At 58.9% G+C, this 27,539-nt stretch overlaps 1 protein-coding gene across 8 annotated transcripts; it reads left to right on the top strand.

The window, feature by feature from the left end:
* The first annotated feature begins 3,658 nt into the window (after window positions 1-3,658).
* Window positions 3,659-24,269, top strand: RAB3IL1 (RAB3A interacting protein like 1). 8 transcript variants are annotated; one of them, XM_082477403.1, is made up of 11 exons: window positions 6,283-6,532; window positions 14,707-14,959; window positions 15,386-15,481; window positions 15,569-15,646; window positions 16,318-16,536; window positions 17,126-17,272; window positions 17,779-17,907; window positions 18,002-18,114; window positions 19,603-19,702; window positions 22,373-22,439; window positions 23,240-24,269. In XM_082477403.1, exons 1-11 carry the CDS (start codon window positions 6,522-6,524, stop codon window positions 23,320-23,322), a joined length of 1,296 nt encoding a protein of 431 aa, XP_082333529.1. In that variant the 5' UTR covers window positions 6,283-6,521; the 3' UTR covers window positions 23,323-24,269. The 8 variants fall into 8 exon arrangements, with proteins under 8 accessions (XP_082333528.1, XP_082333529.1, XP_082333526.1 ...); XM_082477396.1 differs by lacking the exon at window positions 17,126-17,272 and adding an exon at window positions 18,390-18,413 and having other exon boundaries at window positions 6,286-6,532; window positions 19,603-19,815; XM_082477398.1 differs by lacking the exon at window positions 17,126-17,272 and adding an exon at window positions 18,390-18,413 and having other exon boundaries at window positions 6,288-6,532.
* Window positions 24,270-27,539: the final 3,270 nt, after the last annotated feature.

Below are 27,539 nucleotides of genomic sequence, written 5' to 3'. Positions count from 1 at the left end.
CCCGTGTCCCCTGCATTAGCAGGCAGATTCTCAACCACTGAGCCACCAGGGAAGCCCTCCTTCATCTTTAAAGTGGGAACAGAAAGCAATGAAAGGACCAGATGGGTTGTTGCCAGGGTGAACTAAGTCTGATATCATGAATGCAAAGATCCTAGCATGGTCCCTACCCCACATGCTGCCATTTTGGAAAGGAGTCACCTGCCTAGGGTCATACTCTCCCCCTCTAATCGTATTTGTCCCTCAAGGTTTGGCTGGTTCTAATTCCATTAGGTGGCTGAGCTTTCCTGCTCTGGAGCAGGGAGTGGGCAAACAGGTTCCACCTCAAAGAATCCAGCCCAGGCCCCCAGGCACCTTGGTGGGACACCCACACCCATCTGGGGCAAAAGGAATCCCCTCCTTCCTTTCTTGTGAGCTCCAGTGGTTTTGTCCCTGGGAAATATTTAAGTCTCCAAAGAGGCCCGCCAGCCAGCGCTCTCTGCCCCTTGCCATCAGCACCCAGGATGATGATGAGTCAAGTAGAGCAAGAGTAATCCTCCCAGTTTAAAGGTGGGTAAACCGAGGCTCAGGCTATCTTCCAAATAGTTGGGTCTAGAACTTGTGTGTCTTCTCAAGGGGCTCTGGGAGGCCTGGACGGCTGTGGTGGGGAACCTGGGGAGAGCTCTGACCCCAGAGTAGGAGACGGTACAGGAACCCTGGCTCTCATGGCCTCCACCCCTTGTGCTTGATGGGTCAGTGCCCCTCTCGGAGGCTGGTGGGGAGCTCGGTGTCTGTGTATGCTTCGTGAACCTAGAGTACTACGCTTGAGTAGGTTGTTTTGTCTGTGTTGTCTGGGGAGAGCAAGGATGATAATTCACTGGCTGGAGCGTGTGTGTGTCTCGGGGGCTGGGGGTGAGGGTGGGGACAGCCTCGACAGTGAGAAGAGTGAGCTTGGGCTCAGGAGCCCTGGGTTGCAGCCCAGTTCTACACCCAGCATGCTGTCACCTGGGATGAGTGCCTGCCCCCTCTGGACCCCAACTTCCCTATCTGTAAAATGGGCGGGGTGGTGGACAGACCGATCGCTGCCAGGGGATCAAAATGCTGCCCTGGGCCTGGCTCCTCCCTAAGCCCAGACTGTCTCCTGGGCCTGACTTCACCCGATTGGCCCCCACAAATCTCTGACACCATTCTGCTGCCTCTTCCCTCTGTCCTGTCCTTCCCCCAGTGGCCTGGGCCTGACTCTGGCTCCCCACCATGGCGGGGGCGGGGGGGAGCTGGGCAGGCAGTGGTATTGGTCAGGCCTGGGCGGGGGGCCTCCAAGCCCACAACTGACCTCTTGAGCCTCTTCCTGGAGCCAGCATCCTCTCCTCCCTCCCTCTTGAAATCTGAGCCCAGGGATCCAGCGAGCACTCTCCCTGCAAAACATTCCATCCAGTTGTCCAAACACTCTGCACAGCTGGCGGAGGGAGGGGCCAGAGCCTGGCTTTCAGGGAACCCTTGGACTGTTGTTTTCATGGAAATGGCTGAGTCCTTACTCAGAGGGCCAGTCTGGGATACTCTAAGTGGGTTTGCAGGGCTGAGAGGATAAAGAGCCCCCAACATGCCCTCCTGGGCTTGCCCAAGGCCTCCCTCACCAGGGCCCGGCCCCTGGTGGGAAGGATCCAGGTGCGCTCACGTCTGCCTCACGCCGATGCGATGCGAGGTGGCAGCGGGGCGCTGGCCACCTTGTGAGCGTCCCCTCGTGACTGGGCTTGGTGCAGTGGCGGGGGAAGGGCAGGCAGGAATGACTGAGATAGCAGCCTGAGAGGTGACTTAGGGCAGCAGCTTTTCCTAGCAAGCAGTCCCAGACCTGGCTGCCTCTTGGTTCTGACCCACCAGTGACCCGGGATGAGTCCCCAAGCCTCAGTTTCCTCACCTGCAACAGGAAGGGGTTGGGCTTCTTCTGCCTCTGATTTGCCTAAGTCACAGCCAAGGACAAGGTCCTCATAGCTTCCCATGCAATCCCAGCTGTGCCTAAATGTCCAGAAAGTAGCCAGATTTTCTAGACAATCCCCAGAACAACTCTGACTCAGTTTCCCCTCTGAGAGGACAGCTGAGGCTTGGCAGGGAGGGACCATCGCCTGTACACTTTGTCACCAGCCAGGCTCAGCTCCTTCACCTCCCGCCATGTCAGCATGATGGGGAGACCCCCCCCCTCCCCTTCACACATCCTGTTTTTCATTAATTGTTTCCAGGTGGGCCCAGAGGAAGGTGGAAGCACGGGAGAATTTAGCAGGACGATCAGTGAGGAGCAAAAACAGGAAGGGGTTGGGAGCAGGCCGTGGAAAATTCATTGCCAGGAAAGAGAGGCCCGCATCTGGTTTGCATTAGGCTGAGAGAGCTTCGAAGCCCAAAGCCTGAGTGAGAGATATTGTTATCCATGCGCAGGGCAGGCAGGGTGTGACTACCAGTCAGGAACTGGCAGCTTCTCCCAGCGGGAACTCAGAGCCTAACAGGAAAAAAGAGGGAAGGCGAGGGAGAAGGGGACAGGAAACTCAGTCTCCACTGTGGCTGCCACCTCATGAATGTTATCTTCTTTGATATTCACAACTTCACAGGGGAGAATTGTTCCCATTTTTATAGTTGTGGGGATTGAGTCCCAGAGAGGTTAAGTGACTTGCCCAAGGTCACACAGCCAAGGGAATGGCAGAACTCCCGATTAGAATTCAGGCCAAATGAGATAGGGTGGAACACTCAAACCATCCCACGGGTGGATTGAGGCTGACTTGTGTGCCAGGCAAGGGGCCACTGAGGATTTGGTGATGAGTGTGGGCCAGCCTCTGCCCATGGGGTCACTCAGTTCACGTGGGGGGTGTCTGACAGTGCCATGGGGCACTTTTCATGACACAAGGTGGACCACGTGTCTGAGGGCTCCAGCCCAATGCCTGCAGAGGAAAAAGCAATCCAGAGGGGAAGGCTTCCTGAAGGAGGGGGTATGAGCAAAAGAGAATTTTATCAGAGGGGGTGGGTTGGAGTGGAGGATGCAGAGAGGGGATAGTGTGAGGAAAGTGGGAAGAGGGGGGTGTAGGGCATGTCTGGGCAATAGCAGCTGGCCTGGTGTGCCTCAGAGGGAGAGATTATATTTTATAGTTGGGGAAACTGCAGCACAGAGAGCCTAATGTGCCCAAAGGTTCACAGTCTGGGAGTGGGGTTGAATCCAGCCTCTCTGACTCCATCCAGGTCTGCGTTCCTAACTGCTACATCTGGTCCCTTTTTGTTGGTGGTTAATAGTTTTAAGGGGATATTGAGGCCAGGGACCACAGGGCAGCGGGGGCCTTGCCCAAGGCCACACAGCCAACTAGTGACAGGGTCAAAGCTGGACGGGCTCTTTTCAACTGGCCAACCTGAGTGGGGAGAGGACAGGCAGCCCCATCCACGGGCCTGGTAAAAACCTGGGGCCTTGGGTATGTAGAGGGAGGCTCCCACCTCCCTTCAAGGTATCTCACCTTCCTTAGGAGGGGGGCCCAGCATCGTCTGCTGCCCGCTGAGCCACAGCAGTTAATAATTACTGGGTTTAAGGAGATAGAGGCCTGTCTGGGAGGCGCCTCCCTCACAGGCCACTGCTCCCCAGAGATAGCAAAGGTTAGTGTGAGTCTCAGCCTGGGAGTGGGGAGAAGGTTCCTGCCACCTCCCCGCCTGGCAGTCTCCAGAGGGACTCTCTGTCTGGCCCTCCAGCCATGGACCCCGCTAAGGAGAGCACTGAGTGTCCTGCCCGAGAAAAATGCCCTGTGTTCCTGGCAATGAGATCAGGGACTGTCCGCTACGCCCCATCAGGTTTGGGCCTTGCACTCAAGGGCAACTTGGGAGAGCAGCCCTGGGACACAGACAGGTGAGCGGAGGGGATAGGGGAATTTTGCCACTCAGCAGGGGCATTGGGGGAGGGGTGAGAGGCGGGGCTCCAGACAGGGGACTGGCATAGAACTATGAGGAATTTCATGAGCATTCTACAAGGTCAGCACCAGGGGTGGCCCTGATTGTCTCGTCCAACTTGGTGATTGTACAGATGTAGCATCTGAGGCTCAGAGAGGGCAAGACACTCACTCTTGGTCACACAGTGAACTGAAGTCCAGAATCAGGGCCTGGGTCATCTAGGCTGGCAGTCTCCTGGGTGGGTCTGTGGCCAAGGCTGCCAGGCTGGGGATAAGGATGGCAGGGGTGAGGGGGGAAGTTTGGGAAGGGCAGTGGCTTGGGGGCAGAGGAGACACCTTTTATTTTTTCCTCCCCACCTGCTGGTCAGGCACCTAGTAGGCTCCTCTTGTTGCCCGACAGCATGTAGCTGCCGCTGCCAGAGAGCCCTCTGGTTTCTGGGCTGTCTTTTCAGAAAACGGGTATAAGGGGTCACAGCCCCTCCATCCCTGGCTGTGTGACATTGGGCAGGTTCCTTAACTTCTCTGAGCCCATCCTTTTCAACTGAGGAGTTGTGGGAGGAGCTAGTGAGGCCTTGGGAGTCCTAAGCAGCTGCATAGATCATGGGATATTTTTGGCTAGTAATTGGGGTGGTGACAGTGACCCCACACTTGTCCTTCAAAGCCTCGTTCAAGAGTCTCCCCAGCCCACCAGTCCTCCCGGGCTGAGGACTCTTCCTCTGGGGCCATAGCCCTGGACTGACACCCCCTCCACCCCTTATCTCCCACCAGTCCGGGTTACCACGACTTGGACCAGGTCTTATCTCCTGCCTGGGCTTGTGAAGACTTGGAGGGTAAGCGCCGTGTTCTGAGCTCCTTTTGTGTCATCCCCTCCCCATTCCCCTAAAGAGTGAACAGAGCAAGGTCCAGGAAGACAGCAGTTGCTCAAGACTATTTGGTGAAGGATTCATCAACAAACATAATGACATCTCCTTTGGGCCAGACCCTGGGCTGGGCTGCGGTGGGTGGAGAAATACAGCCCTAAGGAGGAGTTGGTCCCTGCCCTTGGGAAACCACAGCTGTGGAAACAATTGCCCTGCAGAGTGAAGGAGGTCTGGGCAGAATGAAAAGGACGTCACAGAGGGTTGCCCAGGTTGTTCACTGCACAAGGTACCAGCCAAGGGGGCATGAGAGCCAGACATCAAGTCTGGCTTGCCCTCCACTGACCAAGTCCTGTAACTTGGCGTGGGCCGTGCCCACCTAGGAAAGGAGTACCATTCTCTATTTTGAACTAAGACACCACTCACTTCGCAAGGTGTGCCCTGGGCAGGCAGTGGCCCTGGAAGTGGAGGTCCCCACCCCACGTCTCTCCACCGTCCTGGAGCCCCAGGAGGACAGAGCCTGTGTCTATGCAGTTTCCTTTTGGGTCCCCAGCCCTTGTATGGCCCATAGTTTGTGCTCAGGAGGGGTGGTTGAATGGATGTATTTAAAATGCGTGCCCCAGATGAAGACCTGACAAACTCAAGCTTGGGGCCCCAGCTCCGGGTCTGAGGGTAGTGCCCCAAGTTCTAGCAATATCTGGAAGGGAAATACTTCCTCCCATCGTCCCAGGCCTCCTCTAGACACGGAGGGTGGGAGCCGTGGTCCCTGGCAGGAGAGAAGCGGGGTTATGCTCTCACTGGATCAGCCCCAGGATGAAGTTGAGGCTGATGGTCAGGGCTCAGGAAAGGTGACAGAGGGACAGAGGGGTTGAGGGACAGGCTAGACCAGCGTTCAGGGAATTTGCAGAGGATGTGGGACCTGACAGGTGTGTGTGTGTGTGCGCAATTCTCCCAGAGAGTAGATGGTGGGCAAAGGTAAGGACGGGCAGAATCTGTTTAGAGCAGGAAGGGAGGCCCCTGGTTGGGGGGGGAGGGGCGGGGTTGGGGTTGGAGACTTGGGCCAAAGGTGGGGCCTCCCTCAGAAAAAGCACTCAGTAGGAGGGAGAAAACTAGTTTTGGGGTCAGCCCCCCTTCTCACCAGGAGGGAAGTTGCCCAGAGACAGGCGCAGAGCAGGGAGGCCAGGGAAGGAGTGATGCCCGGAGGGCCGGGTGAGGGGGTGGGAGGGTGTCTGCCGGCCTTGAGTGACAGTCCGCTAAGAATCTGGGAGCTGAAAGCCCGGAGCCGTGGTAGGCTCTTGAGCAGGGGTGGTCCTGGGAGGGTGCTGCGCCGCGCCGCGCTGGGCGCCGGATGTCTGGAGCGGAGCAAGCTGGGAGCGTCGGAGAGCAGTGCTGGCCGCACGATGATGGGGACCGGCTCCTCCCCCACTCGGGCCGTCTCACTGTCCGGGGCGGGCGGCCGGAGCGGGGCTGGGCCGGGAGCGCGCGCGAGCTCTCCGCGTCGGCCGCCGGAGGGGCGGGGCAGGGCACGTGTCCTCGGGCCACCCCTCGGCCACGTGACCCGCCGAGGGCAGGGTCGCGGAGGGACTGGGGTCCGGGGCGCGAGCCCGGGCCGTAAAGACCCACAGGCAGCGGGCAAGACTGACAGGCGGCGGGGCAGCCCGGCTGGCCCGGGGCGGAGTCGGCTGCGGGCGGGGACGCGGCGGGGGCGGCGCGGGGAGATCGCTGGGTGATCGCGGCGGCGGCGCGGGGAACCGACGCCCGGGCGCCCCGAGGCGCCAGTATGTGGAGCGGGTAGGTCCGCGCGGGGTCGGGCCGCGGCTGCCTCCGGGGGTGGGACGGTGCGGGCCGGGGGGTCCCTGTAGTGTGTGCACCTCCACCGGGAGGTGCTCTGCGCCCCCCTCCCTGCCCGTGCTGTAGCACGAGGACTGGCGAGCCGGTTAGCGATTGGGGGTGGAAGGACATTCAGCATGGAGGGTTCAGGGGGTCTCTCTGGGGGCAGGAATTGTGAAGGGTGGGCTGCTGACCATCCCGGAGTGACAGCGCCAACTCCTAACTAGTCCGGAGCGCAAGTGAGATGGGGGCAAGGGGGTGTGCGGCGGAGTGCAAGCCAGAGTAAGCCTGGGATAAGCACCTAGAGGAGGGACCCCCAGGCTGAGTGAACCCTTGAAAAGCAGTGCATTTGCGAAAGGGGGGACTGGGTCTCTGCCACATTCGCTTGCAAGTTGGTGAACTTCCATCTGGGGCTCCTGGAACCTGCTGAGCTCAAAGGTGGGTGGGACATCCCTGCAGCCTGGAGGGGTGCAGCGCAGACTCTGGGCCCTGGACTGGTGGCTCCAGTACCCATATCTGTTCCTTGATTCTCAGGGGTGGTCCCAGTCCCTGGGCAACCAGGTGTGGGACCCTTTCCCTGTATGTGCAAAAAAGCTGTGGCCTTCTCATGGAGTTGGGTAAACACTTCTTCCTCCCCATAGCCTGGAAAGACCAGGTCCTGGCGGAGATGTGGCCAGAGTGGGGGTGGGTTGTACTCCTGGAAAGAACGGGGCCAGATGGGTGGTCCCAGGACAGGGCTCCTCCCAGCCACAGCCGGGGAGTGAGGGAAGCCCCACTGGAGAGGCTGGCGGGCTGGAGAGTTCTGATGCAGGCTGCATCCACTTTACTCCATGGCACCTAGCGAAGTTCGAAGTTCGAGCTGAGATGCTAGGGGAGGGCTGGGGAGTCATCGCCAGCAGGGGCTCCTGAGAGAATGGGCTCCTGGTAGGGGTGAGGTGTGGAGACACGTGAGACTCTTAAAGGGAGAGAGTTAAGCAGAGCCTGGATTCTTTTGGAATTGCGCCCTGGGGGAAGGAGACTGAGCTTAGGGAGAAGGTGGTTGAGGTGGGTTGGTGACAGCTGGAGCGATCCCTAGGGCGATCCCACCTGGGGTAAACCATGTTTGAGGAGCTTCTGGAGGAAGCTCGTGACCCCTTGTGTTGGGTGCACCCAGGCAAAACACAGCCACCGAGTTGCTGTGTGATCTTGAGAGTATGGCCTCACTGCTCTGAGCCTCAAGGTGAAACGTGCGGGTTGTGTGGTGGAGGTAATCCAGGCCCAGAGAGTGTCCTTTCCTGGAGGCGTCCAGGCCGGAGCCAGACAGGCAAGTCTGGGAGGTGCCAGTAGATGGATGCTGACTTTAAAGGCTGGAGCCAAGAGTCCCAGGACCCTTCTGGATGGACCAGGCTGCCAAGCTGACCCCCGCTTGATCCTACGTGTGGCTTACTTGGATCCACCAGGGTGTAGCTGGGTGCAGAGCACATAGTAGGTGCTTCATAAATGTAGATGGAAAGCATGAGGGGCAGAATGAGGAGCTGGACATCTGGGGAGTGAGAGGCAGAGTTTTGGGGTTACCTTGAGCTCTGCCTTTTCATGGACCCCTTACTTGGATATTGGAGGCAGGGGCCAAGCTGCCAGCACCCGCTGGGGTCCTGGTGTCCTAGGAGCTCACCCAGACCCCAGCAGCAGCTGGGAGGGATGCTGCTCAGGTCACGCTTGCCCAGGTAACTGACTGAGCTGCTGTGACAACTCTGGGCAAGTGCATACTTGGGATCCTTCCTCCTAGACTAGGAGAGGTGAGGAGTTGGTGACTCTGGCTAAGCCATTGATGTCTCTGGGGCTTGGTTTCTTCACCTGGAAGACAACAGAGGTATGTCTCTTGGGTGACTGCTCTGTTAATGGCCAGGTCATAGTGCCGGTTCACCTTCTTGGCCCTGGACCCAGGGCTGCTCCCCTGGGGTGGGTGGAAGTGGCAGGACTCTACAGGAGCTCAGGTGGACCCTCTTCCTTGGGACTCCTTTTGAGTGTGGGCCCTGAACTCAGAACCCAGAGGTGGCTCCCCCAAAACAGGACTGCTTCCCTCCCCCACAGTGTCCCCTGTCCATAGTCTTGGGTGCCAAGCCGGCTTTGTGGTGATGGGGTGAGGATGGCGACTGGGGTACTTCTGCTGCTAACACAGTGCTGGGCACTTGAGACTTGGTCATCAGAGCCGAGGGTTTGGGTTCTGGGCTCGTTTTCTGCCACTAAGTGGCCACATGACATTGGTGTAGCCCCTCAGTATCGGTTTCCCCATCTGACAGATGGGGCTAATCATACCTCCCTAGAAAGGGAGGGACAGGCTCTGATAGACTGCCCAGGAATGAGAAAGACCACCCCAACCTCCCAGGGATGGGGGACTGTGTCTTTGCTGCAGGCAGGATGCTGGGGAGCTACAGGGCTACAGATGGGCTGTGAGATCTTGAGAAAGTCACCTAACTGTTCTGGGCCTTGGTTATCCTAAGGAGCTTGGATCTGTGAGGTCCTGCCTTTAAGGAATAAGTCACAGGGAACTCCAGGCTCTGAAATGGCATCTGAAGTATGGCCTAGGGGCTCCAGGGTCAAGAGCAGGAGAAAGGGGTTGTGCAGCCTTCACTGTCGCCTCCTCCTGGAAGCCCTCCATGATTTAACTACCTCCCGCCTCCCCCTCAACAGATGGAAATGTCTTTCCTGCTGTCCCTTAATCAACACATCTGTCTGTGGCTCTCAGTAGAGTCCTGCTTGTCCTAGACTCTCCCCACACGGGATTTGTGCTCAACAGGGTGGGGGAAGGGAAGCAAAATGAATTCAACTGTGATGAGAAGGGGGCTTGGTGATGTGGCTGCCAGAATCTGTGCACATTGGGTGGGTCCGGGCCGGTGGAGTGCCTGGCACACGATAGGTGCTCACTGCGTATGTGTTGGATGTTTGAGGGCTTGGGGTGTCAGATCCTTCTAGGACTAAACAGGCAGATGTGAGGTGTGTGCCATGTGCCCTGCTCTACCTCAGTAGAGGAGGGAGCCCTGCACCCTTTCAGGCCTTGTGCCACCTCCGGTGGAGACACAGGGCTGGATTCCCTTGCTCATCAGGGCTGAGCTGCGCTGGGCTGGGCTGGCAGGCCTGGGGCTATGGCAGGGAGAGGCTTGGCCTGGCCCACCTGCCTCAGGTGTTCTGACCTCCCTGCTTACCACCCTGAAGCTGTTCCTGACCTCCTCCTCCCTCCTGCTCCCTGTCCTACCAGGCATACACCTGCTTCCCCCTTCCTGGAGTGGTCCAGGCCCACCGTCTCCTATACCAGGGATCCCGCTCGGCTCACTTCCCAGCATTCTTCTGTTGCCACGTATGACACTGTTCTCTCATTCTTCTGGAACCCTCCCCTCCAGGCCCTCTGATGGCTCCTGTTCAGGTCTCCAGGCTCGCTCTCTGGCCCTCAGCTCCCCTCTCACCCATCCCCCGTCCAGGCTCAGGGCTGCAGCTGCTCCCTCTGGGCTGGTGCCTCCCCTCAGCCACCACTTCCCAAATGCCTCAGCCACGCCCCTTCCCTTCCCTGAAAGACCCCCTCCCAGTTCCTCAGTCATGTCGTGGGCACTGCTGTTCTCATTCAACTTGTCCTCGGTTTTTCATTACATTAATTACTGCAACTTCTGTTCCCCTCTCCAGCCCCTGGTCCTCCCCTGATTTCCTCCCCACCCCCACCCAAGTCTTTTGTCTCCGTGTGTCCCCTCTGTGTGTCCCCTCCCAGCCCAGAGCCTGCCTGGCTAGAACAGCAGCCTTGGGTGGAACCGCACCACCACCGCTCGAGCACTATCTCAAACTTCCTCAAACCCCCGTCTGCATCCTGCCTCACTTCTCTGAAACCACCATTCATCCCCTTTCCGCCAGTCCGGACTTTTTTGGGTGACAGTTCACATGATGCAGTAGTGCCTGGACTCTGGGTTCAGTTTCCCCACTGCCACTTCCTTGCTGTGTGTTCCAGCCAGGTCGCCATCCCTCTCTGAACCTCGGGTGCCTCGTCGTTCAAACTGGGCTGGGGAGAGCATCTCCCTGTAGCAGCATCGCGAGTTAACACATGATGACGTCTGTGGAGATGTGGAGTGGTGGGCTGGCGTGGACGTGAACAGGAGCTTGAGAATCTGATCTGTTTGTGGGTCTGGAGCTGAAGACTTGGCCGCTCTGTAGGCTGAGCCTGGCTGGGCTTGCTGGTTGCTCGGGGACCCAACACACGAAACCTTTCCTGGGACCCCCTTGGCCTCTGGACGAGAGTCACTTGCCTGTCGGCCTCAGTGTCCTCAGGGCTTACTGGACTGCCCATAAGTGTATGAGCGTGATTCCGAACCGGGCCCCTGTGCCGCGGCTGTTCCTGAGCTGGGCCCTGGGTCGGAATTCCTGCAGACCAGACCAGCTGTAGTCGCCCTGGAACCGGGCTTGGTGGCCCCAGGCAGAGGGTGAGGGTCCCAGTCTGCCCTCCCAACCCTCTCCTTCCCCTGGTTTTCAGTGCTTCCCTCACTGGCTTCCCCGCTGCTTGCTTAATGAACCCACTGTGCCTGTTAGCACAGGGGAGGGGTCTTTAACTCAAAGAGGTGACCTGGGCACTGGGGGGCAGAGAGGGGGAGTTTAGGGCAGAAGGACCCCATGGCTGGCTGGTTGGGCTGGGGCTGGGGAAGGGTATGCAGGATGCTACCTGGGCCCTTCTGGCCACGGGAGTGGGCTCCGTTCAGGCCCTCCTGGCCCAGTGGGGTTGCTGGGTGACTGGGGACCATAGAATCCAGGGGTGGTCCTCATTTCGCCATTTTTTCTGCTTGGGGACAAAAGCCCTGCTGGCCCTCCTAGGGGTGGCCTGGGGGCTGAGGATTGAGGTTACTGCTTTCCCCTGCCTTGTGTGTTTCCTGGGGAAGTCACCCAGTGGGGCCTTTCCTGTATGAACTGCCCTGGGCTCTAGGCCGCGGAGCTGGCTTCGGGATGGGGGATGTTGGCTGCCTCCACCTACCTCTGACCTTGACTCTTATTATCTCCCACCCCCCTACCCGAGCAGAACCCTTCTTAGCCGGCCCTGCTGCGTGTCCTGGACACTGAACTCTGTGTCTGCAGGGAATGGGGTCTGAGAAGGTTTGCGCACAGGGCCGTGGACCTGGGCTGGAAGGGGAGGTGCAGAGCAGCCCGACTTCAGTGGTAACCCGTGCTTGCCCAAGGAGTGAGCTCCCCAGCCCCCAGGCACTCACACCCGGATTTTCGGGCCTCTGGTCTAGGAGACTGAAGTGTGTGGAAGATAGCGGATTCCGGCTTGGGTGGACCCGAGGGGCCTGGGGTCCCTCCTTCATCTGAACTTTGAGTCACAGGAGCTGGCCTCATAGCCCAGAAGTGTGAGGGACAGGGTCTGCAGATTTCAGTACAGGGTGAACCCTCCTCCCCTCCTGCTTCTGCACCCCTGGCCCAGGCATTGGGCATTTGGTGACCACAGGGTGGTCCTGCTGTTCCCACGCCTTCTGCCATGAGGATTTGCTCGTGGGCTTTTCCACCAGGGAGAGGGGGAGGGTATCACACTCTGTCTCAGGCCTCCCTGGACCACTGTTTCCTCTGGCTGCAAAATAGGGCGCCATCCCCCCAGAAGTAGGCCAAAGTGAGCCTGTTAGGAAAATGATGGGGGCTGTCTGGACACACCCCCAGCCCGTGCCCTTGGGACCAGCTGGAGAGTCCTTCACTGTGGCCAGAGGCCCAGACCACACTGGTGGACGAGGCTCAGGCCTCATGGGAGGGGCTGGCGGCCTTGTTCCCCTAGGCAGGGGGTGTTGGCAATGTCGGGGTGGTCCTTATTATGGGGCTAGGTGTCTGAGACCTGGGATCCTGCCCTGTGCCCTGTGCTGTCCCTGAGTCAACCCCTGCCCTTGGCCTGTAGTTCCTGCTCATTCTATTGTAGTGGGCAGTCCCCAGATGGGGTCCCCACCAAGCCTGAGTGACTATGGCCATTCTCTCAACTGAGGAAGTGGGGCTGGGGCCCAGGCCTCCAGGCTCCCACAGTGGGTACATCCCCAGGGCCTGGGGTTTCAGGTGCAGGACACAAGAGCCCGGGCAGGGATGGTGGAGGTGGAGGAGGTACCTGGCAAACGTGCCTGTGGATAGCCCACTATTTACCTGGTGCTGTAGCCAGTGACTTCCTCATTTGATTCTTAGTGTGTCCCTGCAGGTTTTACTGCCATGCCACAGGCGGGGAAGCAGGTTGAAAGAATTTCAGCAACTTTCCCAGGGGCTCGCGTGGACCCCAGGTCAGAGCCTGGCATGGACCCGGCCGTGCCCGGCTGGCCTGTGCTCTCAGCCACAGCTCCCCCAGTCCTGGCCTCCCTCCTGGGAGGCAGTTTCTCTGCCTGAGCAGAGGCTGAGAAGCCAGTCTGGGCTGGAATTGGGTCAGATTTTCCTGTCACAGCCAGGGAGGAGCCTCCTGGATGCCCCTGGGCCCAGCGGCCCTTGATCCTGAGGCAGATGCACAATTCTACGGCCCACACCCCACCTGCCTGTCCGCTGTGGCTGGAGAGCTTTGGGCCTGGGCTGAAGACCTGGCCGCCTGTCCCACCAGTGCCACCGACTAGCTGTGTGGCCCCGGGCAAGTCCCATTACCTCTCTGAGCATCAGTCCCTCAACTGTCGAATGGGAACAATACCACGAATGCTGCTGAGAGTTTTAAATGAGATAACATGGGCAGAGCACCCCCCGTGAGTCCCCTGGGTGCAGACCCCAGCCTGGGGCTGCCACACTACTGCCAGAGACCCTTAAGCTTCAGGGACCCCCCTACCGACTAGACCCCCCAGGCAAGGTATTAGGAAAGATCCCTGTCCGGCATAATCACTGTTGATGGAGTGGTGGGTGTGTGTTCCAACTTTATTCATCAAAGCCCCACGTCCTAGCAAGGCAGGACCCAGCCCCAGGAACCTTGAGGCCACACTCCGGGCCAGTTCCAGCAGACGGCAGGCTGGGCTGGGCAGCTGGACAGGGCCATGCGGAGGGTCGGGGGTGGGCTCATTGCTGGGGTCCCTGGGTGCCCTCTGTGTTACCTAAGGGCAGACTGAGGCTCCGGGGCTGCTTAGTGACTGTCCCAGGGTCCACAAGACAGGGAGGTGGGACCGGACAGACCCTAGCCTTGTCTTACTTCCCCTCCGCGATCCTGAATTTCATGACCCCTTGGCCCTGTCTTTCCTCCCTCCTGTGTGGGCCCCTCTTGGCCCCCTCCCCTCCACTTCCCCACTGCTATCAACAGCCCAGCCCCCAGCCTCGGCCCAGCCACTGCAGCTCAGAAGCTGCTGGCTCAGGAGCCGCCGGCTTTTGCTGAGTGAGCGAGTCCAGGGTGCTGTCTTGGCACAAACCACCACGGCCCAGCCCTCTCCTCCCCTCCCTCCTCAGGGTCTGCTGCGAAGGGGGGCACGTGGATGGGAGGTGGGCAGCGGCTGGCGGCCCCCACCCCGCACCACCTCTAGGGTCTTCAGCTTCAGAGGGAGGAGGGTCCTGAGACCCAGAGAGAGGGGGTGTTTGCCTGAGGTCACAAGGCAGACCAAGCAGAGAGCTGGGACTGCCCCCCTACACGGTCCAGAGGGCAGGAAGTGGGGCTGTCTTGCCCGGGCTGTTTGCAGAATCTTCCTGCCTCAGCCGGCCCTGCCTGCCCTGGCTAGGTCCTTCCTCTCTGGTCCACCCTAAATGGGGTCGAATTTGCATAAAATATGCATAAGCAATAGCAATGAAGGCAGTTTCCACTTAATCATCTCATGTGCCAAGGTTTTCTGCACATCTCTGATCCACTCAGTGACCCTTGAGGTAGGGCCATTGGGATTGTCCCCATTTTATACAGGAGGAAACTCAGGCTCTCGACACTGATGCATTTACAATACCTGCTGGGCAAACAAGCACCTGCTGTGTGCTGAGCACCTACTGTGGTCCTGGGCTGGAGGGGATGGTTGACAAAGATGAACGAGTCCTGTCCTTGCCCCCAGGAGACCCTGTGCTTGGTCATTCTGCCCTTGTGACAACCCCCGTGATGGCCTATTTTACAGTTGGGGAGACTGAGGCCCAGAGTGGCAGGTGCATTGCCCAAGGCTGGTCCCTGGCCTCAGCTCTCCAGGCCTCGGGACACCACCCTGTATCTGCTCTTTGCCTCACAGCCAGCCCCACCCGGACGAGGGCCACCCACCGCCCCTCGAAGCTGTCCCAGTCCCCTGGAAGAGTGTGGGCCCCTGCAAAAGCCACAGGGAGTCCCTGGGAAGCCTGGTGGAGACCCCTGCAGGGAAGGAGGCCCAAGGCGAGGAGGACCCTGCGGCCAGCCGGCTGGACGTGTTGCGTCTGCGCAGCTCTTCCATGGAGATCCGAGAGAAGGGCTCGGAGTTCCTGAAGGAGGAACTGCACAAAGCCCAGAAGGTGGGCTCTGAGGGCGGGGGCGGGGGTGGGGTGGGGGTGGGGATGAGGGGCCGGCCTGAGGAGCCGTGGGCTCTCACCCAACGCCCAGAGATGTCACGTTCCTGTCAAGGCCACCTACGTGCCAGGCCTGTGCTGGGCAGGAGGGCAGCACAAACAAAGGAGAAACAGTTTTTCTTGTGACTTTTAAACAACTTTTAGAAGTCGTGGCATCTCTGAAAACCGGTCCCAGGCTCTAACAGACTGACAGTTGGGGTGCAACTTCATGCTCTGAGCTAAATGGAAAAAGCATTCTAAACTGTAGAACCACAGAGGAAGCAGGCTCGGGGCCCCGAGGCGCACGTAAGGTGACCCCGGGAACGGCGCCAGGCCCGGGACCGCGGGGGCGCTGACAGCTCCCCCGCCTCGTGCCCACCCCCGCCCCCCCAGGAGCTGAGGCTGAAGGATGCGGAGTGTGAGCGGCTGTCCAGGGTGCGCACGCAGCTGGAGCAGGAGCTGGAGGAGCTCACGGCCAGCCTGTTCGAGGTGCAGGGCCGGGCGCGGGCTGCGGGATGGCTCAGCTGGGCCTCCGCCAGCGCCTCCCCCCTCACCTGGAGCCTGCTCTCTTCCCAGGAAGCCCACAAGATGGTCCGAGAAGCCAACATGAAGCAGGCAGCGTCAGAAAAGCAGCTGAAGGAGACGCGGGGCAAGGTGAGGCACCCGCCAGCCCAGACCTCCTGCCCGCCTCTGAGCCCGGCGACCGCCGGCCTTCGCTACCCCCTCGATCGGACCCTCGCATGGCCTGGGGGCCCAGCAGGGCGGGGCAGAGGCATCCGAGATGGCCCCGCTGAAATGTGCCCGCTGCAGTGGGAGCCCAGCTCCCTGGGACTCGAGCTGTGTTTCTGCTGAACCACGGAGACATTTCTGGGGCCTTTTCAGGGGCTGGGAGGATCCCGTGGCCATTGTAGTTTCTTTTCCTTCCTCCCATACCCCCTTTACAAAGCAGAAACCTCAGTCTGGCTGTGTGAGCCTGGGCAAGTAGATTTATCCCTTGGAGCCCATTTACCCATCTGCAAAATATGAGAGCTGGGCTGTTCCTGGCTCCTGGGGGCCCCTCAGTGGGAGACCCAGCCAGCTCCCAGATACGTGCACCTAACAGAGTCCTGGCTTCCAGTATGACCTCAGCCAGGCTGTGTCTCCTCTGAGCCTCAGTTTCCCTATCTATGAAATGGGTATCTCAGCCTCCAACTCAGAGGCTGTTCCAAGGATAACGGGTGGGGTTAGGTGCTCAGGGTGGTCTTTCCTGAGCTGGGGTGGCAGGCAGTGGCAGCCGGGGCAGCCTCAGCCCTGGGTTATTATTGACAGCCATCTCTCCCGGCCAGATCGACATGCTGCAAGCAGAGGTGACAGCCTTGAAGACACTGGTCATCACGTCCACACCAGCCTCTCCTAACCGCGAGCTCCACCCACAGCTGCTCAGCCCCACCAAGGCCGGACCCCGCAAGGGCCACTTGCGTCATAAGAGCACCAGCAGCGCCCTCTGCCCCGCCGTGTGCCCCGTGGTAGGACACGCCCTCACCCCGGACAAGGAGGGCAAAGAGGTGAGGGGCAGTGGGCAGGCAGAGGTCATAGGAAAGGGAGGCAGTGCCCACTGTCAGCCAGGCAGCGGTGCCCAGTGGGGACCCGCCTGAACCCCGCTGTGCGACCAGGAGCCTGTCCTGCCCTCTCTGGGCCTGTGTGTCCTCTGGCTGTGAGGGCTGAGTGAATTCCCTGTGATATGAGGTGTTTGGCCCTCAGTAGGGTACATGGGGCACCTGGTCCAGGAGGGACAATGGCTGTGACGTCCTCGGCCGTGGGTCTTTGGGCAAGTGAAGCCGCTTGTCAGCACCTCAGTCTCCTCGCGTAAATGGGGTTTCCTGGGGCCACAGGACGTGGATGTCAGGAGCTCAGCTCAGGGCTGCACCCAGCGGACGCCCCTGAAGGCTGTAGTGGGATTCAGCTTCCTGGAGTCTCTGATGCCAAGGTGGCCCCAGCTCTGCCCTGCCCCAGGCCTCCTGAGCATACAGGGAGGAGGCGTGGGCCAGGCCTCTCCATCCCCTTCTGAGCTCTAAGCTTCCGGCCGGACTCTAATAATCTCCTTCCTCTGTCTGTCTCTGTGCACCTGTCTGTCTGTCTGTCCTGCCGGCCTAGCCCGGGTTGCCCCCCCTCCTCTCCCTGCTCCTCTGCGTGGTCCCCAGCAAGGCGGTTCACCTCACCTACGAGCCGGCCTGGCAGCTCCCGCCTGGGGAGCTGCCCGTGGGCCCCACCTCTGCTACCTCTCTCTCCTTTTCCCGACAGGTAAAGGCTCCGGAGAGGGGCCGCCCCCTCTGCCCCCTCCCAGCCTCTCCCTCTGCATGTGCCCCAGGGCAGCCAGCAAGTTGTGTGTGTTCCTTTCCGTGTGTGCATGCCTGTGTGTGCTGTGCGTCCCAGCAGGTCCTTGTGTGTACCTGCAGGTACCTGCAAAGTCACTCTTCAGCTTTCCCTCCTCAAGGAGGCAGCGAGGGTCTTCAGAATGAGACCCTGGACCCAAGTCTAATTCTGTAGCGCCAAGAAACTGGCAACACACCTCCAACACACTTGGAAGTGAAACTTTTGAGTTCCGAATCTAAATTCTTCTGTGCAAGGGGAAGAGAAGAGTTCTTCTTTGGGACTCGGCTCCCCTGCATGGCTACAGGGGACAGGCCCGCTGGGGCCTGTCCTGCATCCTCCCTGGCTCCCCGCCTCCTGGGGCTCTGCCTGTCTCTGCCATGCTGGCCCCCCAGTGCCCTGACCCCCACACACACCCAGCTCGCCTTCCCCCACAGGTGGACACGACCCTATTTGCAGAGTTCCAGGCCTGGAGGGAATCGCCCACCCTGGACAAGACCTCCCCCTTCCTGGAAAGGGTGTACCGGGAGGACGTGGGCCCCTGCCTGGACTTCACCATGCAGGAGGTGAGGCAGGCAGAGGGCGGCCCGCCAGGGGGCCCGGCCCCGCAGCCGGCGGCCAGCCCCTCACCACCTCCCACTCCGCCCTGCTCTACCGCAGCTCTCAGCCCTGGTACGGGCCGCCGTGGAGGACAACACGCTGACCATCGAGCCCGCGGCTTCTCAGACACCGCCCGCGGTGAAGGTGGCCGCTGTCGAGTGTGGCCGCACCAAGTAAGCTTAGCGCCCTGCCCCCTGGGAAAGGCCCGCATGGCCTTGGGCTGCACCAAGGGGGTGGCCAGGGAGGACTGAGCCTCAGGCCTGCCTGCTGGGTCCTGCAGTGGGACCTGGGGGTGGGCAGGGGCACCTGACCGGAGAGGGACAGTGGCCGCCTCCGCGCAGGGCAAGGAGGCATCTTTGGCAGACATGCTGCCTCCAGTCGTGGAGCCGGGTCTCCCCCTTCCTGGCTGGCCTGACATGCATCCTCTCCTACTCCCTCTCTCCCACAGTGGGTTCCGGGCCCCGATCGACACGTAAGTGATGTCATTTTTTGACTCCACCTCCTGACAATGACCCGATGGCCCTGGCATCTTGTCCTCCCTGCTTCTCAGCTGGCATTGGGCAGGGCCAGCAGCAGAGCAAAACTGCTAGCATGGAGCAAGGGCAGGGACTGGGGCCTGCGAGGGAGGCCCCTGGGTGGGAGCCTTGTCACGGAGGGGAACATTTGAGCCGGGTTTTGAAAGATGAATAGCAGTTTGCCGAGCAGGGAAGGACCTTTCAGGCAGAGGCAACAGAATGAGTGAAGGTATGAGAAGCTGGAATATTAATGGAAACACCACTGGGTTGGTGGGCGGAGCAGTGGGGTGGGTGGGCATGGGGTTGGGGCTGAGGCCACAGCGGGTGTTTGGGGCCAGAGTGTGAAGGGCCTCAAATGAGGTTTGGGCTTTAACCCACTGAGGCCAGCATTTCACAAATCATCGATTAATGTTCCCTGAAAAGAGGGTTCCCTGGTTCACTCAGAGAGTCACAGTGAACCTGGAGGCAGCAAAGGCTCTGATAAGTCCCACAACCAAGGAGCCTATTTAACCTTCCTTTACTCGGGATCTCCATAACTATTTCCTGGGCAGTAGGGAAGCAGCAGGGAAAGGTAATGGGCTAGATGCGGGTTTTTGGAGTAGCCCTTGGCTGTAACATGGAGAAGAAGGGTGGAGATGAGGCAGAAGGCTGGTTGGAAGGAACTGAGGGCATCCGGGCAAAAGGTCCTACTGGCAGAACCTAGCCTGGGGACTTGGTGACCTAAGTGGAGGAGAGAGAAGACTCCTGCTTAGTTCTCCTGCTTAGGAGGAAGGGGTGACTGGGTCTGAGGGCCCCAGTAAAGTAGGGGGCAGCATTTTTAGGGGCGGCAGAGGGTGGAGCTTTGGTACACCTGGCCTGAGGTTGACCAAGCTCTCCTGCCCAACAGGGGTGAGGTGAGGGGTTGAGGGATGGGGTCCAGCTTGGTTTGAAGGTCTCCCCCAGGGACTTCTGAGACTGCCCCCCTCCTTGGCCTGGCTCCAGGCTCCTTGGGAAGCTGGGACCAGGGGAAAGGATGCCAGGCCCCACCCTGATGTCTGTTTGCCTCCCCCTCCCTCTGTGCCTTCCCTGGCTGCTGCATCCTCCCTGGATGAGCTGGGTGGGCGAGCCCCAGCCGTCCCCATGGTCCTGAGGTCTGCTTTTCCCTAGTACATGTGCCCTGAGTGGCCTGGCCTGCGCCTGTCGTCACCGAATCCGGCTTGGGGACTCCGAGAGCCACTACTACATCTCACCGTCCTCCCGGGCCAGAGTGAGTCATCCAAGGGGAGTGTTACCTGGCTCCTTAGAGGCTCCCTGGGCTGGGACTCTGAGCCCCAGGCTGCACAACCTACAATCTACAGAGCAGGGCACAGGCTCAGAGAGGTACGAGAATGACTTGGGCCACACAGCCAAGCCAGTGTATTTGTTTGCTATTGCTGTGTGACAAATTACCATAAACTTAGTGGCATCGATTTATTATTTCACAGACTCCCTGGGTAGGAGTCTGGGCACAGCTTAGCTGGGCCCTCTGCTCGGGGCCTCATGGACTGCAGTCACGGTATCAGCGACTGCATCCTTTCTGGAGCTCAGGGTCCTCTTCTGAGCTCACATGTTGTTGGCAGAAGTCAGTTCCTTGTGGTTGAAGGACTGAGGTAGCCATTTTCTTGCTTGCCGAAAAGTAACCGTGGGAGTGACACCCATCAGCTCTGTCATTTAATATAACCTAATCAAGGGAGTGACACTAGAGTTCCAGGCTCCTGACTCCTGGCTCCGGCCCCAGGCTTTGGAGAAGGTTCTGAGGCTTGTCTGTCACACAAGGCCTGCCGAGTGACCCAGGTGAGGGTCACTGGATCAAGGGGCCTCACTGAGCTGGGATGAGGATGGGGTGGACCCCGTTCCTCTGTCCCTTCAAAGACAATGAAGAAGATTGGAAAGAACAAAAGTTTGGAAAACTCTGAAGCTTGGTGCAAAGGTGACATGGTGTGGAAGGTCCTCTTAGAGGAACCATCTCCTCCCCTTGACCTACTAGAGGTGCCTGATGGGACTAAAGTGGGCAAATGGCCTCATCATCAAGCAGCAGACTGACCAGCACAGTCAGCTTGTCTGGTCCCGACAGCCTCTGCAGGGCAGCCCAGCATGTTGTTCTGGCGAATCCCCCAGCAGTGAGCTGAGCTCCCATTACAGAGAGGGAGTCTGAGCCTTAGAAAGGAAAGGGGTGCACCCCAGGCCACTCAGCGTAGACCTGAGGTCTCCCCATCCTGGATCCAGTCTCTTACTGCTGCAGTCTCCACCCCCTGCATCTGTGCCCAGAGCCTTGTTCGGTGGCCACGGGTCACCTTTGTTTTTTCTGATCCCAACCAGGGGATCTGTGCCAGACGCTCCCATGCCTAGAAAATTACATCTAGAACGTTGTTCTGCCAGGCCTATGTGTCTGCTGTCCTGGGCAGAGCTGGGAAGGCAGAGGGGAAGGGTGTGAAGTTCTAGGATGTGGTCCCCACCCTGATGAGACCAAGGAATGTGGAATCCATAGGGAGAAGAAAGTTCTGTCCCCAAAGCGCAGCCCTGGGGAGAGAGCCCCACTGCCTCCCCACCATTCCCTACTCACGGGCCTCTGGTAGGGCCTACTGGCCACTGAGCAAGGCCAGGGCCTGGGACTCAAGCTTCTCCTGCCCATCCCATCCGGCCCTGCGCAGCCCCTCCTCAGCCCTCCCAGGCGGCACCTTGACCATACTGGGTTAGTCCCCTCACCTGGCCTCTCTCACACCTCCCTGCCTTTGCCAGGGCCACCAACCCCCTGCACCCAATTTTGTCCTCCTGGCAAGGGCTCCTGTGTGTTTGAGGGCCCAGCAGGAGCATCGCCCCTCCCTCAGCTTTCTCCACTCCCCAGCCTGTGGCCCCCACACACTTGATGTCCCTCCCCCAAAGTGCTGGATATTCAGTATGGGCAGTTGTGGGCACCGCTGCCAGCTGCCTTCCACCCTGTGTTAGGTTGGGTGCCCTAGAAGCAGAGCCTAAGATGGAGATTGTGTGCAATTCTCAGGAGGCAGAATGGGGGTGGGGGGAAGGACAGGCAAAGGTGAGGCTTCAGCTGGAGTCTGGCTTCAGCCTGATCCACAGGGGCTCTGGAGCCCAGAGTGGGTTCCACCCTGAGGCAAGGGCGTGGCCTTTTATACCCCACATGCCTGTCAGTCATTGGCTGAAGTCTATGAGGGTATGGGGTGCAGAGGGGCACCAGCAGGCATCAGCAGCCAACACTCTCAGCGGTGGGGAGATGGGGCCCCAGCCTGGGGAAGGGGCCTGGGAAGGGCGCTGACAGCACCCTCTCCACGGTATGAGAGTCTTCGTGACAGGGATCAGGTCTGATCCAGCTCAGGGTCCCCAGTGCCTGGCGCAGGGCCTGGCACGCAGCAGGCCTCAGGTCAGACTGGGGGCTTCAGGTGGGGATCCAGGGCGGCCGGGTGAGCAGCTTCGGATCCCCTCACCTTTCCTGGCATTACGAATAGCACCTGGTAAGGCCCGGCTGGCTGGGGCCTCCAGTAGCCAGAGCAAGCAGGCCCCTCAGGGGAGCGTGGCTTCTAGGCAGCCTGCCGGGTTTCATCTTGCAGCTCAGCCACTTAATAAGTGGAGGCTCCATGGCCTCCGCAGTCGTTGTGGGGTCGTTCTTGGAGCCTCAGCCCTCCCCACGTGTAGACTGGGAATGATAGGCACGTCTGCCGCACCAGATACGCGTACTTGATTATGCTTAGTTGTCGCTATCGTTTTTATTAGGAGTACTAGTATTGCTGCTGTTGACCGTAACTTTAGAGCCCAGAGTTATCTGAGTCTCACAGGACGTGGGGCTTCCCGCTCTGGTCTGCGATCTGCCCTGGCTTTTTTTTTTGTGGGGGGGGGGCAAGTGTGAGGGCCGGGGGGGGTCACACCCTGCCCCCTCTGCCCACAGATCACGGCCGTGTGCAACTTCTTCACCTACATCCGCTACATCCAGCAAGGCCTGGTGCGGCAGGACGGTGAGCGCCCCCTGGTGGCCGCTGGGGGTGGCGCCCGGGAGGGGAAGGGCGGGGCGGGGCGGCCGGGCCAACCCCAGGGCTTTGCTGCCCCCCGTCGGAGCGAGGACTCTTCGAGAGAGAAGGTCGTGGATTAGCAAAGCGATCCGGAAGCTCCTGTTGCTGAGCCCTGTGGAGAGAGGAAGAGCGGAAGGTGCCTCCTGGGCTCTGCCTCACCAGGAAAGCCAGCCTGACGCCCCCACATACCTGGATCCAGCTGCTTTCTCCCGTTCAGAAGCATCTTCAGCCCCCTGGGCCTGTAGGGACGGCATTCCCGTTACTGGCCTGGCCTACACGATGTCCTCGCCTCTCCCGCCGTGCGGGCCTCCCAGTGGTGGCTGAACACGGCTCGCCCACCTCCGCCTGTAGACACTCCCGCCCTTGCCCAACAAGTCCTCTGTCCACCCGTTGTCCCCCTGCCCCCATTCTGCCAGGCCGGGGATGGGCCCTGCTCAGGGTCGCTGGAGAGCTCCGGGAGCAGGGGTTGGAGAGCATTTGCAGCCTGTCCAAGTGTGTGGCAGTGTGTACATGCGTGTGCGTGTCAGGCTGTGGAGGTGACCGTCACCTCCATGCCTCCCGGGCTGCAAGCCCTCAGAGTGGAACCTCAAAGAGGTCCGGCTACTCACTGAGATCTGTGCTGAGGGACTGGGGAGTCCTAGGGTGCCCGCCAGCTGCGCTGCCCAAAGCCGGGGAGAGGCCAGGCCATCTGCCTGAGGTGACCCTGAGTGGGCACCGAGCTATCCACTCTCTCTCTCTGCCTGCAGCGGAGCCCATGTTCTGGGAGATCACAAGGCTGAGGAAGGAGATGTCGCTGGCCAAGCTTGGCTTCTTCCCCCAGGAGGCCTAGGGCATGGCCCAGGCCTGGAGGGGGCCTCTGGGCTGGAGCCAACACCTGCCCCAGGAGAGACAGACAGACAGACGGGGTCCTAGAGCCAGCCCTGAGCCAGAAGCTGAACAGAGGGACAAATGGCCAGGCCATGGAGGCAGCACTGAGCCGGCACCAAACGTCCATCCCAGGACAGGACCTCAGGAGGTGACCTCTCCTCCCTCGTAGTACTACAGCCACCAGGAGACTTTCAAGAAAGCACCAAAGACCAAGGAGCTGGGAGCCGTACAAAGGGGCTCAGCCCTTGGGAGGGCACCCCTGGGGCAGCCAGCACCCCCTCCCCAGTCCCAGGAGCTGTTGCCTGCAGGTGCCTCATTGGCGAGATCTCCAGGGTCTCTCCCCACCACCCCCTTTCCCAAGCCCTGGGCACCAGCACCCCCTTGTGGCCGTCCTTCGCCTCGTTCCCAGGTGGGTCTGCTGTGCCCACGGGGCAGCAGAGCTAGGAGGAGCGGACGGGGGGCCTCGCTGGCTGTCTTCCACTCCATCCTGTATCTGCCTGAGAATGACCCCAAAACATTCTTAAGATGTATCAGGGGCCCTGCTCCCGCCCGCCCTCTCGACCTTCCTCCTTCCCGCCAGCTGAGCCCTATGCTGCAAGGAGCCTTTGCCCCCACCACTGCTGGGAGGATTGGGGCACTTTCCTCCCAAAGTAAAACACAGACAGGCCTCAGGATTCCCCGGGCCTGTTTTCAGCTGTGGATGGCCATTCAGACGACGGGGGCTGAGATCGCCCAGCCCCGTACACAGGACTGGGGTGGGGCAGGCAGGCCCCGGGCCCCTCCTCACCCCTTGCAGCCTACTCAGTACCGGGGTCCAACCTGGACACATCCCTCACCACGTCCGATTTCCTCCTCTGAATGGAATGTAACGCGATCTCTATTTAATAAAGGACGGCTTTGTTGGTAGAGGCCAGGCAGCCACGCGCCTTCACTCCTGCGCCCTGGGGCTTGGGCCAAGGCTTGGGCATCTGAAGGAATGAAACAAAATCCTTTCCTTGCCCGCCCTCGTGCTTGGGATTAAACCCAAATCCTGAAGGGATTGCTGGAGGGAGCACCAACCGAGTCCTCCCCAGTGTTGCGTGGGGCAGTAGGTTACTGGGGGATGAGCCCAGCTCCCTCTCCCGAGAAGTGGTCTGCTGTCAGGAGAACGGGGGCTCTGTCGCTGCCTCACAGGGCATCTTGGGCAGATCCCCTTCCCGTCTCCCTGCCAAGTGTCACGGAAGCCTGGAGCTCAGAGTCAGAGCACCAGGGCTGCCTGGTTCATGCAAGGCAAAGGCAGGATTGATTGCTGATGTCTGCCAGCATCACAGCAAGGCCTGTGGTAGCTCTGGTTTTCCCCGCCCTGGTCAAGGGACAGTAGTCAGAGGTGGAAGAAGGTAGAGTGGCCCGGTCCTCTGAGGACCCAGGGTAGGCCTTGGGAGGTGCCTTGTGGGGCCTGATCCCCTCCCCACAAGTAGGGATGTGGGCCCAGGCCAGTTGGTGTCCTTCCTTGTGGGGGTGGGGCATAGCAGCTTCTGGGTCAGTATTTACTGGGGCTGGTGATCCCTCGAGGGGACTTCTCTGTTGGCCTGAGACCTTGGGGCCACTCAGCTGGTAGGTCGAGGCCCCCCCCCAACCCTATCACTTTCTCCAGCCAGTAGCCTTTTCCCTCTTGCTTTCCCGCCTCCAGGATTCTCCCTCTCTTCCCAGCCCTCCCCCCTACTCCACTTGTGATTTGAATCCTTCTGTCTCCCCAGCCCCCCTCGGATGTTCACTGGTTAGGTCTCCTGTCACAGACGTTCATTCATTCACTCAACAAACGCTGGGCAACTCATATGCCAGACACTGTTCCTGGTGCTGCGGGTACCTCGTTTGAGCTGAGACTCTCACGGGGAGACTGGCAATAAAAACAATGCACGGGTGACATCCACAGTGTCAGATGGAGGAAGTAAAGCAAGGAAGGCGATGGAGGATGTCAGGGAAGGGTGTATCCTGCCACATTATATGGGGTCACCTATGTCCTCTCCTGCATACCAGTCTCTTTCTGTCCTGGGTCAATCCTGGGTCAGCCAGGGGACAAAGGAGGATGAAAGTCTGGGCCCTGGAGCTGCCCGTTCCTGCCCTGAGCTTCTGTGCTCCTGGTCCAGCCACACCCAGCGCCAAGGAGACACCAGGCAACATTTCAGGCAACCTGGCAGAGAATCCCCACGCCAGATGTGCTCTGCCTGCCCCTGCAATAGCATTCCCTGTTGTCATGCCCAGGTGAGGCAAGGTGAGCAAACAGTAGCTGAGATGCCTGGGGGGTGCCTGTGACCCTTACACTCTGGCGTCAGTATCTCTCAACAATACCTAATAGCTGAGCACTTACTGTGTCCCGGGGCTAGTTCCAGGCCCTTTAAGTGAACGAATTCACTTAATCCTCTGGACAACCCTATGAGGTACTGTTTTCCTCATTTTGCAGATGAATCGACTGAGGCACCAGGAGGTCACACAGGAAATGGTGGCCCCAGAATAGGAATAAATGAGCCCAGCTCCAGAGCCCTCGGTATTAGCCAGCTTCCTAGATGCTTTCTACTCACCACCTGCCACGTCCCGGATGCTGCATTAGGTCCTTCCCTGTTTTTCAGGGATGTAGAAACAGGCTCAGGCAGTGGCGGAGCAGGATTTTAATCTAGGTTTGTTTCTCACCTTTACCCCGTGGGGGGTGCCCTCACCCCTGCTCTGCAGGCTTCTGGGGGTGGGTATGGGGGGAGCTCAGGGCTTTGGCTTTTGGAGTTGGGGGGGGAAGGTTAGCTCACATCAGCCACACAGGAATTGTTCCTCTTAAGTGAATTTTCTAGATAACCCACTCAGGTCTCTCTAAGTAGTGCTGCACGGGTGGCCACCTCTTAAAAGCCAGCACCAACCACAGTCACTGAGCCTGAGCCCAGCCCCACCCTGGCCTCACACATTGCGCTGCTGTGTCACATTTTACCATCTGCCAAGCCTGTACTGATTTGGTCCTGCCAGGGTTGTGTACCTGGGCAAGTCACTCCTCTCTGGGCTTCAGTTTTCTCATCTTTGAGTTGGGAATATCAGACTAAATGACCTTTGCAGCCCCACTCTTTCTCTTTTTTTTTTCCCATTTATTTTATTGTGGTGAAAACCCACGAAGTTTACCATCTTAGCAATTTTTCATCGTATAGTTCAGTAATGTTAAGTATATTTGCATTGTTGTGAAACAATGTTGTGAAATTGTCCAGCACTATTTTATCTTGCAAATCTGAAACTGTGTACCCATTAAACAAATCCCCTCCCCCATCCCTGGCCACCACCATTCTATAACTTCTTTAGAGATTTTATATAAGTGAAATCATGCAGTATTTGTCTTTTTATGACTGGCTTATTTTACTGAGCATAATGTCTTCAAGGTTCATCTGTGTTGTAGCCTGAGACAGGATTTCCTTCCTTTTTAACGCTGAATAATATTCCATTGTATTCATAGACCACATTTTGTTTATCCACCCTCTGTTGATGGACATTTGGGTTGCTTCTACCTCTTGGCTATTGTGAATAATGCTGCTATGAACATGGAAGTACAGATATATGTTTGAGACACTGCTTTCAATTCTTTTGGATATTTAGAGGTGGGATTGCTGGATGATATAGTAGTTCTTTTTTTAAAAAAAATTTATTTATTTATTTATTTATTTGTGGCTGCATTGGGTCTTCGTTGCTGTGCGCGGGCTTTTCTCTAGTTGTGGCGAGCGGCGGCTACTCTTCGTTGAGGTGTGTGGGCTTCTCATTGCGGTAGCTTCTCTTGTTGTGGAGCACGGGCTTTAGGCGCGCGGGCTTCAGTAGTTGTGGCACGTGGGCTCAGTAGTTGTAGCTCGCAGGCTCTAGAGCTCAGGCTTAGTAGTTGTGGCGCACAGGCTTAGTTGCTCCGCGGCATGTGGGATCTTCCCTGACCAGGACTCGAACCCGTGTCCCCTGCATTGGCAGGCGGATTCTTAACCGCTGCACCAGCAGGGAAGCCCCCATATAGTAGTTCTATTTGTAATTTTCTGGGGAAACTTCATACTGTCTTCCATAGCAGATGCACCATTTTACAATGCCACCAATAGTGTACAAGGGTTCCAATATCTCCATATCCTTGCCAACACTTGTTTCACTGGTGTTTTTTGATAATAGCCATCCTAATGGCTGTGTGATATCTTGTTT

Source organism: Balaenoptera physalus (genome assembly GCF_965194825.1).
Source record: "Balaenoptera physalus genome assembly, chromosome: 10".
NCBI lineage: Eukaryota > Metazoa > Chordata > Mammalia > Artiodactyla > Balaenopteridae > Balaenoptera > Balaenoptera physalus.
The sequence above is the reverse complement of the archived record's forward strand: the minus strand, read 5'-3'. Positions and strand labels throughout refer to the sequence as shown.

Bases quoted from the DNA above. Each gene is read 5' to 3' on its own strand.
- RAB3IL1 (XM_082477403.1), top strand. The intron at 17,273-17,778 runs GTAAAGGCTCCG...CTTCCCCCACAG, and splicing joins CTCTCTCCTTTTCCCGACAG to GTGGACACGACCCTATTTGC. The intron at 19,703-22,372 runs GTGAGTCATCCA...CTCTGCCCACAG, and splicing joins CACCGTCCTCCCGGGCCAGA to ATCACGGCCGTGTGCAACTT.